Here is a 17,747-nt window from a genome sequence, read left to right as displayed (position 1 = left end):
TTTGGTATTTACTAATAATTTGGGCTCTGCCTGCTGTTTACTTAGGCAAGCAGTGTCCACTGTCTCCTCTGTTGTCTGTATTAAGTGTGGACTCTATTAACTCAAAGAATATTATACAGAGGGCAAAAAAATTGCAGAGAAAATAGCTTTTCATTTGGGGACAATTATTTATTTAAGCCTTGAAAGATTAGTATTCCAATATTGCAGTTTCTGACATCAATTTTCTCAGCGTCAGAAACAACTCAGACTTCATCTAAGCTTCAAAGTACCCCCATGAGGAAGTGAGTCATCATTATCAACATTTTGAAGAAGGGCAAATTGGAGGTAAGAGGAGGCTAGACTCCTTATTCCATGTCAAGAGAAAGAGACTAAAATGCTTCCAGAATCTGAAACTGTCTTTTAATCTCAGGACCATACTTCCTTTTGTGATGTGACAATATTCTCTGATGAAGCTACATACAGCAATTGTCAAACTATGTAGTCACACCACACCAGAAGTGTTCAGAACACAGAGATTCTCTTCTGCTGGCTGAAAAATGAGACTGTAGGGCTATAATGAGGAATTATGTAACTCTGCGATTACATACAGTATGCATGCTCTATTCTATCTTGTAGAGAGATTCACCTTTTATTGTGAAGTCTCTTAAAATCTACATTTCATAATGGAATTCTAGTTGAACTCTCCCAAAGTTGATTTTAAAATCCTCACCCAGCTGGATATTGTGAGAGCAATCTTGAAGTTAACAATTATCCATTAAATTAAAAAACCCTAAAAATCCTACTGTGACATCTTGGATCCAGTCAAAAACATGAGTAAATACCCACAGCCAAGGCAAAAGATACTCATCCTTCCTGCAGAAACGGACAAGTGGATTTTAATAAACTGAATAGCCACACTCAGGGGAGATTTCACAGCTGTCTCATGGGAGGTTTAGGTTGGATGTCAGGAAAAGGTTCCTCACCCTGAGGGTGGTTGGGCACTGGAACAGGCTCCCCAGGGCAGTGGTCACAGCACCAAGTCTGACAGGGTTGCAGAAGCATTTGGACAGTGCTCTCAGGCACATGGTGGGATTCTTGGAGTGCAGGGCCAGGAGTTAGACTTTGGCAATCCTTGTGACTCCCTTCCAACACAGGTTGCTCTACGAGTCTATGAGAAGCTCAAACTGATTATGGGATTCAGAGCGGAACAGGATTTAGACTAATTCACAGCTAGGAAATACATAAATACAGTATAAACAGCAAATGTTCATTTATGCTACTAATTACAATTTCAAATTATATACATGAACCTGAATTTTCCCTTTCCTTGTAGGTCCAAGTGGGGAATAACTCTAGAACTAGAAAAAAATTTTTTTTTGGCACTGACCATGAGCATTCTTGGGCCAGTCCTCAAAGTCAAGTTTTTACTATGAAACAGCTGCTGTTTGCTGGATCTTCAGCCAGTTAATAATTTTCCACTCTACCAAATAACTTTTTGAGTGCTTTATTAAGTGATTAGGAGTCTGCTCATGTAAATCAAGTGGACTTTATTATCCCAGCAATTCAGCCCTGTAGCAGAAGGTGTAACTGGAAGTACAACACAAATTCCTTCCTCAATTCTCTTCACCTTTCTCTTGGAATTGCAAACCCCATTAGCTGTGACTCAAACATTGTTTTCTCTTTTCCTTCCATGGACAGGGCTATGCCAGCATCCAGCCTTGCCAGGGGCATTGGGTCTGGCTGAGATGGAGCCAATTTTCCTTAAAGTAGCTTGTATGGTACTTTTATTTGCATTTCTGGCCAAAACACTGCTGATCACACAGATGTTTCAGCCACTGCTCAGCAGTGCTTACAACAGGGTTAAGATCTTTTCTTCCCCATCCCACCCTACCAGCACAAGGAGGCTGGGGGGAGACACAGCTGACCTCAAGGGATATCCCACACCCTGTGGCATCATGCTCATCAATAAAGGGAGGAACAAAGCACTTCCAAAGATGCTGCTCCAGGCAGTGCTGGTGAGCAGTGACTGTGTCTTCATCACAGGTTGTCTTTGCCCCTGTTTCCCACCTCCACTTAAACTGGCTTTATCTCATCCCGTGGGTTTTCCTGCTTTTGCCCTTCCAATTATCTCTCCCCTCCTGCTGGAAGGGAGCAAATGGCCGCATGGGTGGGAGATTCCTACCAGGGCACAAGTTGTTATGCAAACTGTTCATAGCTTCTGGAAATTTCCTGACTCACCTTCCTCTTGGAAGAAGAGAAGTTTCCTCAGTAGCCTTTGGGTGACCTTTGCTGGGCAAGTTCATCACTGTGAGAAAATGGTGTCTCTGGGGTCAGATTATTTATTTATTCCCAATCAACATTCTCATCTGATTTCTTGCTCTAAGCTCACTAGCTTGAGTTAGCCAAATACAAATACACTCACAAATACACGGGTATAGTGACATTTATAGCGTTAATGTCATCATAATCTCATGCCTTAGGAACAACAAGTTTGCTTAAGATCTTAGTGTCATATACTAGGAATGTTCAAGTTACAAAACCCTACAAAAAGCATTAGGTATTTTCACTGTATGTGGAACTAACATTGAAGTACACACCTTGTATATTGATTTTATTTTGTTGCCTACAACAAGTGCCAGCAGTGGAAAAGGATTCTGAAGTGAACAAGTCATTGGGATATTTGGGATTTTATGGTGAGATACCTCTGCCACGACCATCACACTTCTTCCAGTGAAATCATTATAGATCCTTTGCACTGATCCAGCTTTACACATCATGAACATAACCTGTCCTTAGCATGGTAAGAAACCTGGGCCTTGCCTCAGTGCACTCCATATCTGCTTCAGGATCAGATGTTTCATAACAAGCACAGCAGAGATTCCAGTAGAATTACTCAGGCATACTCCTGTTAACAAAATTTGGTAATCCTCTAATAAAAACATCCAACCCATATCTGGCTTCTACCATGTCCTACATAACCTTATAATCCTCAAATTTAATAACATCTGCAGGTTTGGGGAATAAAGTCTTGCAAGTGACAACACAGATGACAACTCTTGGGAGGGAGACCTGGAGGCTGAAGATGCAAAGAAGGTTTGTAACAAAATAAAGGGAAAAAGAAAGTAGATTTTTATCCTTTTCTCCCCCTGCATCTATGACAACAATTTCTGATGCATTCAAAGGCTTGCCTTCCTTTCAAGAAGGCTACAGTAAAATATTTCTGTGTTTTTATTCAATTTTTGCAGGCATGCTAATGCTGAGAGCAGCAACAACAACCAATCCAAGGATTTCTTCCTGTGCCCTGGAAAACAGCTGGTTATCCTATTTAACTGGAACTGAAAGACTCCACATTCATAAAACACCCCAGCAGGAGCCTTATTTTGTACAAATGCGTGCAAACTTCAGGGGGGAAATCTGCACCAGCACACCTCATTATATCTAATGGAATACTATTAGAACTCCATGCCCTATGAGTTGAAAGCCTCTCTGTAAGCAGGTGGCATTCTCAGCCTTGCCTGTTAATGCAGACATTGGAGCTGATAAAAACAGAATGCCTTCATGTGTCTGCCTCCTGTCTAGCCTGTGTTTCTCTAGAGCCAAACACCCAGTTTCAGAGATGCTCAAACCCTTTGTGCTGCTGGGCTGGAGCAAGTGAGATTCTCCTGGCTGGAAAGCAGAACCCACAGAACCATGCTGCACCTGTGTGGAGATCCTTCAACCTGCTATCATTTGGGGAGGTTTTTATTCCATTCCACAGTTAAGAGACAGAAAGAAAAAAAAAAAAAAGAATGTAAATATAAACAATACTAAGAGCATCTTCAGCCAGAAGTGACTACTCCTACATGCTTTTACTCAGAAGGGCCCCTGACTTTAATAATTTATTTATTTGTGAATTAATCTTCCCAGGGGAGGAATTCAGGTACAAATATTTACCCCAGATAAAACCTTCAGAGTTTTCAAAATATTTGTGCTAACATTCTCAAGGTGAGTAATTTAGCAATTCAAATCTTTTTATGTAATTTTCCTAAAAATGGCTCACTCACACTGTGGCCCATTTGAGAGTACAAGAAAACAATCTTAATGACTTCCACTAAAATGTCAAAATTATTTTAAACAAGGCAAAAACTGGTTGTGCTCTTAATCCTGAACATCTGATCTCCAAAACCATTTGCCATGGGGGAATTTAAACACGTGCACAGGCTTACAAAAGCTGCACAAATATAAGAGGTGTTAAGGTCAGATGAGGGCTGAAACTTCTGAAATTTCAGAGTCTAAATAGGATTTAGGAGTCTGTGTTTTCACTGAGAGAACAAAATTGGATATAATGAACACACATTGGTAAACTTCATCAGTCTCTCAGGTTTTCAGTTACTCTTACAAAAGTCAACCACTGGGATAAATATGGCTGAAAAGGTGGGGAGCCACTTTACCATAAAAACTATTTTTACTCTGTAAAAGGTTGCATTTTTCAAATTTTATAATTTCTGCAGTTCTGAAAGATACAAATTCAAAGGATTTACAACAAACCTGTTTGAAAAATAGTCAGAGGCTCAGGTCCTGAACTGTTGTCATTACATTGCAAGAGTTCTGTATTGCTACAGTTTTGTACCTCCTTGATGTTTCTCACAGTCAGCTCCTCTAGCACTGACCCTTTCCTCTTCTCACAGCAGCCACTAACTCCAAGTCCCCTCAGCCAACCAATCCACTCTTTTATAACACTCTGCTTATTGGCTACAGCTGTGGCCTGGTAAAGTCAGGCCTGCTCCTAGTCCTTAATAATTGGCTCAGCTGCAACTCTTTATGGGGTAAGATTACTTTCTATACTACCTTTATTTACTTGTTCTATCGCCCTACACTGAGCTACACACAATTTTCAATGGAGGTGGGTATCCAACATAGATAAGCCATACTTTTTAAAAATTATATTATTTTACAGCAGCTGAGGTGCAATATACCACACCAGCAGCTGAGGTGCAATATACCACACCATCTGAGGTGCAATAGCTGCTCTGAGAAAGCCTCCAGGAGCTCAAGGGCTCTGCTGCCCCTTGCTGTGTTCAGGGATGAGGATCCTGCTGGATTCTGCTGAGTGCTGACTCCAGCAGGAGTCCAGGGCTGTTTCCACCCAGGGCTGCAGGGAACAGCCCCTGCCCTTTGCTGGGCTCTCACCAGAGCAGGAGCTGCTCCTGGAGTGAAAACCATCTGGGCTTTTGTCCTCCTGGAACACAACTGCCCTCAGCTCCTGCTGAGCTCCAGTGCAGAGCTGAGCCCCCAGAGCCTGCAGGTACCACCAAGGATTTAAGCACTAATGGGGTCTCTGATAGGGGAGCACCAAGATCCTCCTGAATTTGTAAATAAAGCATCAAGGTATTTCACTTTATTTAGTGACTTGACAAGCACCAATGATTCTACATTTAAATGCAAACTTAAGAATGGGTTTGATTTTCCTGGTTTTGGTAAGGTGTGCCTTCAGTATTGGCAATTGCAATACAGAGGTGGGGAGCATGGGTGAACTGGGAGACTTTCACAAACAGGTGCTGCTTGCAAGAAATAAGAGGGTCAGAAATGGGAAGTTCTGGAAATTTATTTAGTCTAAATATTGGAATGAATTAACCTAATCCTTGCTTCTATTGGCTATTTAGTCAGAAGGGAGAAAGCAATGTGGGAATGTGCACTTAAATGGTGGCATTTTTGTTAGTTTTTGTATGCTTAAGGTTTCAGACACCACTTAGTGCCAGGCAGCTCTTCAAAGACATTTTGCTTCTCCCAGGGTAATAACAGTAATGAAGATTCTTGAGATAAGGTCAGTAAATGATTTTGGTTCCTATGAGGACTGAAAATTCTGTAATGGTAAGTGTGGCTTAATCCAGGAGTAACAAACACAGAAAAAAGAGGCAAACTTCTTGCATTCACCTGAACGAGAATGGACAGAATGTCAGAAAGGGAAATGGATAAAAGACATCAGGAACTTTTTATTTCCTTTCTCTATAAGCAGAATAATCTGCCTTGCTTATAGAGAAGAAGTAGGTGATTATTTGAACAAACTTTGCTAAATATCTTAACTACAATCTCACATGACATTCTTACACACAAGCTGGGAAAAATACCAGTCTTGATCACACTCTTATAAAGCAGGTATGGGGATGGTGGGAAATTGGTACCAGCTTAGAAACCAGTCAGTTCCCAACAGGGAGAGCAACCTACCTCGGGCGCAGGAGTTTGTCTATTCAGCTTTATCAGCCCTCCTGTTAATGACGGAACAACAAGTAAACTGATTAAATTCACAGCTGACACCAGTCTGGGGGAGCTGTAAATACATTGTGAGGAAGGATTAGAATTCAAAATGTTCGCGACAAGCTGGAGAAATAAGAGGTGGGGAAAGTAAAAATATAGGAGGTAACTCTATTAAGACAATTGTAAAATCCCAAACATGGCAGAAATAGCAGCTACTGAAATATAAAAGGGAAATAACTGCATAAGCAGCAGATCTGCAGGAAAGGGCCAGTCAAAGATTACATTATGATGTAGAGAATAATATAGTCCGCATGACAAGCATGGTGGTAGTTCTGGCTGCTTGTCTGGCACACTGGAGTTATTGTGACTTCTCTGCCAGGAAGAGGGGCACAGTCCATGGGAAAAGGTGGTCTGCCTAAAACTGGAGCCCACACAATTTAGGAGTAAAGGTTAAAAGAATGGGAAATGTTTAGCTGAAAGGTGGAAATGCCATTGGTACAGAGTTAAACTCTCAAGTCTGACTGAGGCTGTCCCCCATGTCTGTAGTGGGTACAATCAAAGCAGGAGTTCCAATCTGCAGTGAGAACCAGGCTACAGAGCTGGAAAACTTGTAAGAGACAGGGCACAAGTTGATGGCAGATTCTCCAGCAATGATGACTTTTAAAAACAGGATACAGAAGCCTAAGTATTGATTTACTAAGCCTTGATTGGTAAGGTTTGGTCTGGTGTCTCTAAATCCCTTTCAGACCACAGCACAGATACAAACCAAGGGTGATGACACAAACAGAGGGCAGGGTATGGCCTGTTGTCAATGGCTCTGTCTTTTTAGTGCACTAAATAGAAAGGATAGAAAGTATAGAAATATCTGAAAATCATGCTTAGTTAATTCGTGATGTTCATTACACTACTGAGACAGCTGCTATTAAGTGCCACAAAAAGAGAAATTGATTTTTATTTAGTTATTTTGTAGCTCATACATCTGACCTAATGGTCCAGCATTCCTATGGCTCCCGAGCTGCAGCTTGAAGCTACGCAGAGAGCTGAAGTTGTGCAAATATGCACAATGTATGCAATGTGCACTTGGAAATTGAAAAACCCCAAGATGTTTTCATTTTCATTCATGGCCACTAGGCTCTGAGCTTGAAAAAGGTCTGGTGTTTATTTCTTGTCTCATCTCAAACAGCAAACCCCTCATCAGATTAATGCTACAAAGAGGAAAGGATAAACATTTTATAAAAGAACAGGGAATAAATGCAAACACAAATAATAACCTAAATTATCTGATAGCTTGGCTCCATCCCTACTTTTTACATTACATATTTATATTTTATATTCACATGTGAAGATGAAATTCTGTTGAATTAGGCTGACAGACTTAGAATGAGTTTCTGAATGCAGCTTGTTCTGAAAGCTTACTTACAGATCATCTCTCCCTCACTCTCATGAAATGATTTCTTCACAAGCTATTAAAGAGGAAGAATTTCAAAAATTTTTCAAATTGGCTGACGGAGAGTAGTTTGACAATTGCATGAACTTCTATTTGCAAGAGAAATTATTCCCCAGAGAGAACAGTGCTGTTTCCCTTTTGTTTATTTATTTGAGTTTTGTTAAGGGTAATGCCCTGAAAAGTTGGAAATGCTTATAGCTCTTTTGTAAGACTATTATAAATAGATGCTTATCTCAGGCAGTAAATATTTTTATTTCTTTAAATAGAAATACCAAGTCAAGGAACAGGATTAAACAGGAAGAATAACTCATGACCAGCAACAGATCTTCCATTTGCTACAGGAAAATGTTTCATTTTATTTTATATTCTTTTTCTTCTTCATAGGAACTGCAAACCAGTGGCTCTATCATAATTCCTGTGGGATGTGGTGCTGCCCACAGCCCAGTGCCAGCCCTGCCTTCCTTCCCCATGCAGGTGCAAAGGAGAAAACAGCTCAGCCCTGGGCAGAGCCCCCTGGGCAGCACCAGAGCTCCAGAGAGAGAGAGGGAGAGGTCACAGGCAGTGAATGGCCAAGGCCACAGTGCCTCCACTGCCACCCCAATGGCTGCACTGCTGCTCTCTGTGTCCTGCCCCAATGGCTGCACTGCTGCTCTCTGTGTCCTTACCCCAATGGCTGCACTGCTGCTCTCTGTGTCCTGCCCCAATGGCTGCACTGCTGCTCTCTGTGTCCTTACCCCAATGGCTGCACTGCTGCTCTCTGTGTCCTGCCCCAATGGCTGCACTGCTGCTCTCTGTGTCCTTACCCCAATGGCTGCACTGCTGCTCTCTGTGTCCTGCCCCAATGGCTGCACTGCTGCTCTCTGTGTCCTGTCCCAATGGCTGCACTGCTGCTCTCTGTGTCCTGCCCCAATGGCTGCACTGCTGCTCTCTGTGTCCTTACCCCAATGGCTGCACTGCTGCTCTCTGTGTCCTGCCCCAATGGCTGCACTGCTGCTCTCTGTGTCCTTACCCCAATGGCTGCACTGCTGCTCTCTGTGTCCTTACCCCAATGGCTGCACTGCTGCTCTCTGTGTCCTGCCCCAATGGCTGCACTGCTGCTCTCTGTGTCCTTACCCCAATGGCTGCACTGCTGCTCTCTGTGTCCTGCCCCAATGGCTGCACTGCTGCTCTCTGTGTCCTTACCCCAATGGCTGCACTGCTGCTCTCTGTGTCCTGCCCCAATGGCTGCACTGCTGCTCTCTGTGTCCTTACCCCACCCTGGCTGCACTGCTGCCCTCTGTGTCCTGCCTGTCCCCCTGGCTGCCCTGCCTGCAGCACCACAGATGAGAGCAGCCCCACAGGCTCTGGCTGCTGACCCTGGTGCAGGTTCCAGGACCCTCAGGATGTCACACAGGGCAGGGGCACACACCACACCTCAGCAAACTCAGGACATGGAAGTTTGGCTGCCTTGCAGTCTCTAACTCCACACAAATGCTGTGTGCCCCTGCTGCTGCCTGATGAGCCACCAGCACAGCTGGCTCCTGTGACTCAGAAATGGCAGAAAGTGCCCAAAACCAAAGAGGCACATCAGCTTCTTTCAGCTGCTCCAGCTGCTGCCATATGTGGAGAAAAGCAGTCAGCTCCATCACTTACTCCCAAAGACATAAAAGTTTCCTTGTCTGGGTGGTGTTTTTATGGAAAACCATTCTATCAAAAAAAAACAGTGAGAGCAGATCCAACTGCTGGAGACACAAGAAAGGAGGCTACAGCTTGCTATAAAAGGATTCTCCCCTATGCAGTGTTTTCCTCATCATGTTTAACTCTGTGCTGGACAAATCAAACAACAGGATGTCAAACAGCAGAGTAATGCAATAGCAATGGTCATTGCAAAACAAGCCCACCAACCCTGAAGGTCACAGCATGGACTGAGAGCTTGTGAGCAGAGTCTGCTACAAAGCTCACTGTAGAACAAAATTCTTCACTATGCAGTCCAAAGAGCCTTGCAGAAGTTGTTCTGATTTGTCTGTCTTGTATAGCCCAGGAATCTTTAGGACATAGTTTGAAACTCGGGATACAAAAGATCTCCTAGAACTGGAACAAAAGCAGAGGTCTATTTTTTTTTGAGCAGTGATTGTAACACAAGTGCATGGTCAGGTCACTGTGGGCTTTCTTCCCAGTAACTGCTGTCTGCTTTAAAGGCTGTCAAGCCTATTATTCACACCTCTTTGTAACCAGAAAATTAAAACACAGGCAGTGGGTAACAACAGACTTTAATGATACACCTGGTTAGTGCTTAGTGACCATCTTTCAGGCTCAAAATGAATGCCAAATCACCCTGGCTATTGCATTCCTTGTAGTTATCATCCCTTCTCCTTTTGAGAATACATCTTTCTGACAGCGGCCCACAGTCACTATTTCCTTTTCATTCTCTGAAGTGCAGAGCACTACAAATACATCATTTCACTTTGCTGCAGTCCTTTCTGTCCCCTTGATCATCTCCTTTACGCCTGCATTTCTGCTTCCCTCCCTCATGTGCAGTATATCAAAAGAGAGCAGCAAGTAGGTTTTTCCAGGGAAGCATCCCAGCTGGGGTAGACAGCACAAATGCCACTGCAGTCAGAAACATTGCTGTATTTAAGCCAGCTAAAATTCTGTCCTTAGTATGTATCTCAAAATGCCTTAAAATTCAATAAAAGCTTTACAATTCTCTTTTTTGAGTAGTAACTGCTGCCTCAGGAATTTCCTTGTGAAAGTATTAACCTCAATTGCAGTTCACTACTTTGTGACTCAAAGAGTAAACAATGAATGATGCTCCTTTCCTCCTTCCATTTGTTGTGACCCCTTAAAAAATAGTTTATGCTGCTAAGAAGTAATTTTTCTAATAGCACCTGGATGTTTGCTTCACAGAATCACAGAATAATGAGGTTGGAAGAGACCTCTCAGATCATCGAGTCCAACCTATGCCCTAACACCTCAACTATAACACCAAGTGCCATGTCCAGTCTTTTTTTAAACACATCCAGAGATGGTGATTCTACCACCTCCCTGGGAAGAACATTCCAGTGCTTTATTATTCTTTTGGTGAAAATTTTTTTCCTAATATCCAACCTATCCCTTCCCTGATGTAGCTTGAGACTGTGTCCTCTGGTATTTTACAAACTTAAACCTTTGCATTTGGCTCGTCTTAGCTGAACATTTTTGTGTCTATTTATAAAACTTGATTATAAAACTTTCAAATGCTTAAACCCAAACAATTTCATTGTATTACTACACTGCAAGTACAAGTATGGCTTTTCCCAGCTGAGAGACTGCCAGTGAATGAAGGTGGGAAGAGCTGCAAAGGAGGTGGTGTTAGGCTTGGGGTGATAGACAATCCTGGCTTCTCTGAGGGTTCTGCTCCCTCTGAACACTGCACAGCGCCCAGGAGCACAGTGATCTGAAAAACTTGTAAATACCCTGAAGAAATACCAGTTGTCCTGTTTCACTGAAGCCCAGAGCTAAAGTAACACATTCAATATCCCAATATTCAATAAAATGAAGTTAGTTAATTCTGTATTTCCCTGGCTAATGATCTGAGCAGTTGGCATTCCTTTAGCTCTACTTTCCCTCATACATAAAGAAAAAAAATTGTCTCTCTCACATAACTGTCTTGGATCTGATGTAGTGTATGATACTGGTAAGATTAACACCCACAATTTTACCATTGCAGAAGCTGACAGTCCCATTCCTTACCCAGCTGGCAGAAGATGTGAACTGGGAAAAAGGATTTTCTTTGCAATTTTCTTGCATTGAGAATTGTTCCAGAGTAGTAAAAGCTACTCTTTTCTCTCCACAGAAATCTCACCCTGTTAAACTGATCTTGTGACAGCCAAATCCACATTTCAGCTACATCAGTAGGAAGTGCTGTGGGCAGGGCAATGCCCAGAGAGGAGAGCATTTCTTAGTTCATGGGATGATGAAACACACATGAACTCTCCATGCTCCAGCCAGCTTCTGAGCAATTTCTCTGTACCCCAGTCTCATGTTGCACTGCCTCAGCACTGCTTACTTCTCTCTTAGGAAAGAAATCACTGCTCCTTAAAAAAAAAAAGGAAAAAAAAAGCAGAAGGGCTTCAGTGGAGCAGACATAGAAGAGCAGAAGAGCAGATGCTAACTAACCCCAAAACTTCAGAGGCATCATTGACATGCACCTCAACAATTACACTTTTAAACTATTTCTAAATCCACAAAAACTTTTGTATTCATCCATATAAAACAGTTTATGTTGCTCAAGCACCAGTCTCCATTTTGATCAATGAAGAAATAAAAATGCAAGCTAGCAAGCTACTTTTAGACAACCAGCACACAAGTGAGCAAACCGCCCGATTGTGCCTTAATAAAGCTTCTCCCTCTCCCCTCGCTGCCTGCTCAAATTCACTTGTTTTAGATGAGCGCATGAGGTCACCAAAAGGCAGATTAATTTCAAAGGTTCATGGCTTTTTTTTTTTTTTTAAATGCCTGTGACGAGCGAGAGTCAGACCAACAAACTCACCAGGAAAGGATAAAACATTCACCCTGCCCAAAGCAAAAATGCCTAGAACTTTCTCCCCTCCCTTCCTTCTTCCCCCCGTCCCGCCTCCCTCCCCTCCCACATCTCCCCCGCCTCCCCTGGGCCAGCGTTACCTAATTTCCACACAAACACGCAGTTTCTGGTAGCATCACCTTCACGCAGCTCTGGCCTTGTGTCCGGTCACATCTTGGTTTAGGGGAGCAGAGGTGAAGAGCTACAGCAGAGGGGTTCTGCAAGGTAATCAACTTGTTGGATTTTTGCTTTTTGTTTGTAATGCCTGACTAATGGTTAAGTAGATGGACCAAGAAAAAGCTCCTGGCAAACTGCCTTGCTGGAATTTGTTGAAGTAGAAAAGCCTATTTTTCTACAATACAAAAATACAAACTCAGAAATAGATTTTAAAACATTTTGGCTTGCTTGCTTCCTGCAGGGAAACAGATGTAGTGTTTGAGATCAAGATCTAATTTAAAATATGTAATCACTAGAATTTCTTTTAGGCATGGGTGCCAGTTGTATGTGTGTTTAAATACACGTATGCGTTCTGATTGAGTTTCAGTTCATCACATTGGACAGGTTTAGCAAGCAGCAGTCCCCTGGGACCCTGCTCCAGCTGTTTCACTCAGCTCCCCGCTGGCTGAGTGTGAATTCTTTGTATCTCCTTGTATCTTTTGCAGGCTCGAAATTGCCAAGATGTTTCTGATTCTTTCTCTGGTCACTGGGCTCACCCTGTCTGCCTCTGGTGTCATGACAGACAAGGAAACTGACCCACGCCAGGAGTCACTGTATGAAATACAGAAACAAGTGAACGACCTCTGGCAGAATTTGCTCTATCCGGTAACACGTGGCAATGACACCAATGGGATGATTTATGCCACTTGTGAAATGAAGCCCAGCTCCAAAATAGATGCTGACAAGCCACAAGTGACTGGACAAGTCTTATTCAGGCAGAGTTACTCATATGGAAGACTGGAAGCCTTATTTCACTTGGATGGGTTTCCCCTGGATAACAACCAATCCAGCAGAGCTATACACATCCACGAGCTTGGAGACCTCAGCAATGGCTGTGATTCTACAGGGGGACACTATAACCCTTTCAGAGTGAACCACCCCCGGCACCCAGGAGATTTTGGCAACTTCCTTCCTAAAGAAGGCAAAATCAGAAAATACAAAACAAACCTCTCTGCCACAGTCTTTGGTCCATATTCCATCATGGGCAGATCTGTTGTGATCCATGAGCAGGAAGATGACCTGGGCAAGGGCAATAATAAGGCCAGTTTGGAAAATGGAAATGCTGGGAAACGTCTGGCTTGCTGTGTGATTGGGATAAGCAACAAGAACTTGTGGGAAGAGAAGCTGCCTGAGGTTATGGACAAGAAGAAGAGAGGGCTCAACAGAAGAACATACAGCCAGGCTTAGGTGAAGTCCAAAGTGCCAGCTACAGCCTGGGCAGCACAAAGTAACTCAGCCTGTGCTGCTGCCCACCAAGATATATGGCTAAAGGATCCCTATTTGCTTGCTCCTCTATGAAATGTATATCACTTTTGTAGAGCTTCCTTCATGTAAGCCATCAATAAAACCAGCATCAGCTCAACATTGTGTTTTCTTGAAGGAGCAAAGATTCCCTTTTGTGCAGTGTGGAAGTTGAAAGCATGTAAGAAGAGTACAGGTGGATAGGGTGTGTGGGCTAAAGAATCTGTGCACTGCAGGGGCCTTTTAAGGGATTGTTATATACTAACAATCCCTTATATACTAAAGGAAAAAAGTAAGAATTTGCCTCTCATTAGACACTCTTCTGTAGTTAGGTGCCAACTTGGAAGCAGAAAGGTCTCCACGCTGTTAACAGTGTTGGGTGTTGTGTTGCAGGACCTTGGTAGTGACTTCCCCTAGAAATAAGGGAAAGTACAGAAATTTCTGTGTTGAACTTGAGATCCATCATGTTATTCTGCTTCTGTAAGTCTCCAGTCTGTGCCTGTTAGTACCAAAGTTATATACAAAAGTTTTAAAGCTGCTTAGGTAATGATGATAAAGTTAGCAGATCAGGGAGAAATATTATTTTCAAAGCAAAAAAATACTGAGTATTTTACTTCATACAAAACTGTAGGAACAAAGTCAGTTTGGGCTGGGAGAAATGACAGTGAAAAGATTTAAGTAAGATAATTTTCAGATTTAAAACTATCACTTAATAAGGCTTTACTTCTTAAATTTAATACAACTCAGAATATTAAAACACCACCCCATGGCTATCATTCATCTAATACTAAGAAGAGAAAAGGAAACAAGCAGGTAGAACAAGTGTATCAGTAAATATTTTTATTAAAGATGACAAAATTTATTAATATAGTTTAACCACATTGTGCTGTTAATCCAAGCAGCAACAAAAGACTAGTTTGCAAATAAATTAAACTGCATAATTTAGAAAGCAAACTACAAAACAGAAGCTGGTAAACAAAATGCTATCTTTTAGAAATGCAGCAGATTTTCAACTTAATCTCAGTTAAGATTTTGAAATACATTCCTGAGCTCATAGGGATTAAAGAAATTCCACTATCTTTATTATACAAATTCCCATATGCTTAAAAATAGTCTCACTTAGAAAAGAAGCAGCATTCTAAAAGATGCTTCTTAATCTGTCATTTTCACACACTTATTGTACAAATTCAGTTAACATTATTTTTTCAATAACCACATTATCCTACTTTCAAATGAAATCCTTCTCACGCATAATGCATGACTTGACCTTTAGGTACAACAACCTCCTTAAAATGAGTTTGTGAAATGCAGCTTCTCCATACTCCTGCTACAAAATTCCCTCCCCAGTTTGCTTCCCCAAAGTCCAACACCAAGAAGGCTTACATGTCTGGTTGTGATTTCTGCACTTCTACAGTAGGAGAAAAAGGGAACACAGGTCTTAAAAAGCAAAAAACAAAACCAACCCCTCAAAATCTAAGGTAGAGTTGAGTCCACAAAAAACCACAAATTTACTGGGAAAAAAAATCATTGTTATATTAGCACAATAATATCAGTTAAAGCAATATCCAAGGAAGATACTGACAAGAATATTTAATTACTTATCACCTAGTGCAGCAACAATGTCTTAATTCTACAAGTCTCCTTGCTTTGAAGTCTCGTGTTCCTGGGAGAAAGGTAAAAATGTAGCTGGAATACACATTTGCTAGAAGAGAAAGGAGAGGGCCAGTACTGCAGCAGTGGCATCACACTGGAAATGAGGTTTTCAGAGATCCACCTATCTTACTGGAATTTAGTGATTGCAAAGATTTAAAAATTACATCTAAGAGGGAGAATGGTGTGAGGACATGTACCAAGATTCCCTAATTGCTGGGTTGTACATCAGTATGGTTTCACAGAAAAGACATAATTGAAAAGAATCAGCATGAGGCACTAACAAGCTGTTGATCCAGCATTGCTTCAACCTTACACCAAGCTCTTAATTAACTAATAGCATTAACTGGCTGTTAAGGGACTGTGAGGAAAATACTCATTCTCACGTCTCTGGGTCAGGAAAGACACAGGGCAGGGAAATAGTAAAAGACCCTCAATGTTTCTGAGCTCAACACATGGAATCTTGACCTTCTGCTTTGCTTGCCTCAGTTCTGAATGCATTGGTATTTAGCTCTGTGCAGGTTCAGTCTGTGAAGGATGGAAAAAATGCATCTCAAACAAAATGCTACTTCATGTGACATTCAGGCATTACAGGAAAAAATCCTGCATATTCTCCTGGAGATTTTAGTTTCTACAGCTATTCTTCTTCTGACTGTCACAAAAATGAGTCAGTAATGCAGTCAGTTACAATTACTGGGAACCTCTTAACACTCCTTCAAATATTTAAACTCTTGGGGTTTTTTCAGATAATGAGGAATTTTAATGGGGAGCAAGATAACAAGATAAAAACATTTTACTATTTCATGTCCCTAATTCGCTTAACTGTTTATATAACTTTTGTTCCTAAGGACTGCTGCTTAACATCAGTGGAATGTTGCAATGTCCAATCACCCTTAAAGACAAACTACACATATTTGAAGAGCACTCTAAGTATGGCTTTGTATCCTGCAGACAGACACTGAAAGGGTTACACAAATGCACCTGCTGGGGAAAACACATGAGAACAGAGACAAGCCACATTTTTCACCTTCCAACTATCACTCCTTATATTTATATGTAATAATTTACATACAGCCTTTCTCCTACTGAATACAAACCGTTCATGGGCTCTGACACCTTGATTATGGCAGCACCTGCTACCTCATCTTACACATACAGAAGAGTTTGTCAGTACTGCTAATATAAACTCTCTTATGCAGTAGCTGACAAGTGGGCTGTAAAAACTTGCAGCTGGCAGTTATTTGTCAAGGAAGTACTCAGTCTGGGAGGGATTTCCCTTTTTATTAGTAGTATTTTATTAAATTTGCTTTAATTCTCTCTGATTGGTTTCAAGTTCTAGGAGTGAGAAATGAACATTTACAGACAATTAGGTCCCAAGCCAGCAGAAAAATTGCCTTGATGGCTGCTGGCCCTCAGAAGTTCCACAGCTGCAGAGACAGTTCCTTATGCTACAAACAGGAGAGGAAAGACCTGCCTCCCCTTCCCCAACAGCTGCTAACTTCAGTGTTAAGCATTCCCTCGTTGCTGCTCTCCTAGAAGCAGAGTGGCACAGCTCCAGCATCAGGGCCAAGCTAGGGAATGACACAGCAGCTCCCTTTTCCCCCAGTTATTATAGGAATGTTTTTCTATGACTAAACCTCTTCAAGAGAAGTTTAAAAAAGTGGCAACAATGCAAATAATCCTTCTATCACACCATAGACTGGTGAAATGAGGAGGAAAGGAAGAGTTACCCTTAATTCCAAGTAATAAGAAAAGAAAAAAGACACAAAATTCCTTTAGAAAGGAGAGCACAGATGGAGTAGGCTGAAACCTATCACCCATTAACCAAGCCCGAGGGCCCATTCCAGCTCCTGTGAGTAGAGGAATGCAGTTCCAGAAACTGACAGCCAAGTAAGCTGGACAGGACATCACTGCTTCTCCTCTTGCTTTGTCTCTGCTTTAGAACAGCACTGCTGTTTCTTATAGCAAGACTTCTGGCTCCTCTGATGATGTTTCCCTCAGAGCTTCATTAAATTGGGCTCTCAGTATCTGGTGAAATAACTTGCTTCATTTTCAGGAGATGAGCTGGGAGAAGAAAGGAAAAATTTTGTACAGCTGACAAAATACAAAGGTATAAAGGTTTGTAATGAGAGAACTACATACACCATATAAACCATATATACAAAGGTACAAAGGTTTGAAATGAGAGAATTACATACACTATATAAACCATACATAGATGGTTTTCAGAACCTTCCTGTGAGGGAACAGTGATCTTATGCTATGGCTGTACTGACAGTCACTATATGTAAAGAGAAGCAGAACACAGTCTGAGAAAGAAGCAAAAGCTTGCAGCCTTAAGATGCTTCTCAATTTATCACTCCAAATTTTTCATCCTTGAGAGACATTTCTCAACATTAATATACAGTCCAGCACTAGGACCATACATGTTTCAGGAGC

At 41.8% G+C, this 17,747-nt stretch overlaps 2 protein-coding genes across 4 annotated transcripts in view; one reads left to right on the top strand and one right to left on the bottom strand.

Moving 5' to 3' along the window:
- The first annotated feature begins 12,291 nt into the window (after positions 1–12,291).
- SOD3 (superoxide dismutase 3) lies at positions 12,292–13,779 on the top strand. The gene is made up of 2 exons (XM_054295636.1): positions 12,292–12,425; positions 12,863–13,779. The coding sequence occupies exon 2, from the start codon at positions 12,879–12,881 to the stop codon at positions 13,602–13,604; it is 726 nt and encodes a 241-aa protein (XP_054151611.1). The 5' UTR covers positions 12,292–12,425; positions 12,863–12,878; the 3' UTR covers positions 13,605–13,779.
- Positions 13,780–15,168: 1,389 nt separating this feature from the next.
- The window catches only part of CCDC149 (coiled-coil domain containing 149), a 51,216-nt gene continuing 48,637 nt past the window's right edge, over positions 15,169–17,747 (bottom strand). For all 3 annotated transcript variants that reach the window (XM_054293854.1, XM_054293861.1, XM_054293867.1), the window contains one exon: positions 15,169–17,372. The gene's annotated coding sequence lies outside the window, so the exon portion shown is untranslated. The remainder of the gene's footprint in view (positions 17,373–17,747) is intronic.

This window comes from Melozone crissalis, unplaced genomic scaffold (assembly GCF_028551555.1).
Source record: "Melozone crissalis strain CALT ecotype California unplaced genomic scaffold, PUWL_Pcris_2 ptg000006l_1, whole genome shotgun sequence".
Taxonomy (NCBI): Eukaryota; Metazoa; Chordata; class Aves; order Passeriformes; family Passerellidae; genus Melozone; species Melozone crissalis.
This window is presented reverse-complemented; position numbering and strand designations above follow the sequence as displayed.

Excerpts from the sequence above, each read along its gene's own strand:
- SOD3 (XM_054295636.1), top strand. The coding sequence starts at position 12,879 with ATGTTTCTGATTCTTTCTCTGGTCACTGGGCTCACCCTGTCTGCCTCT.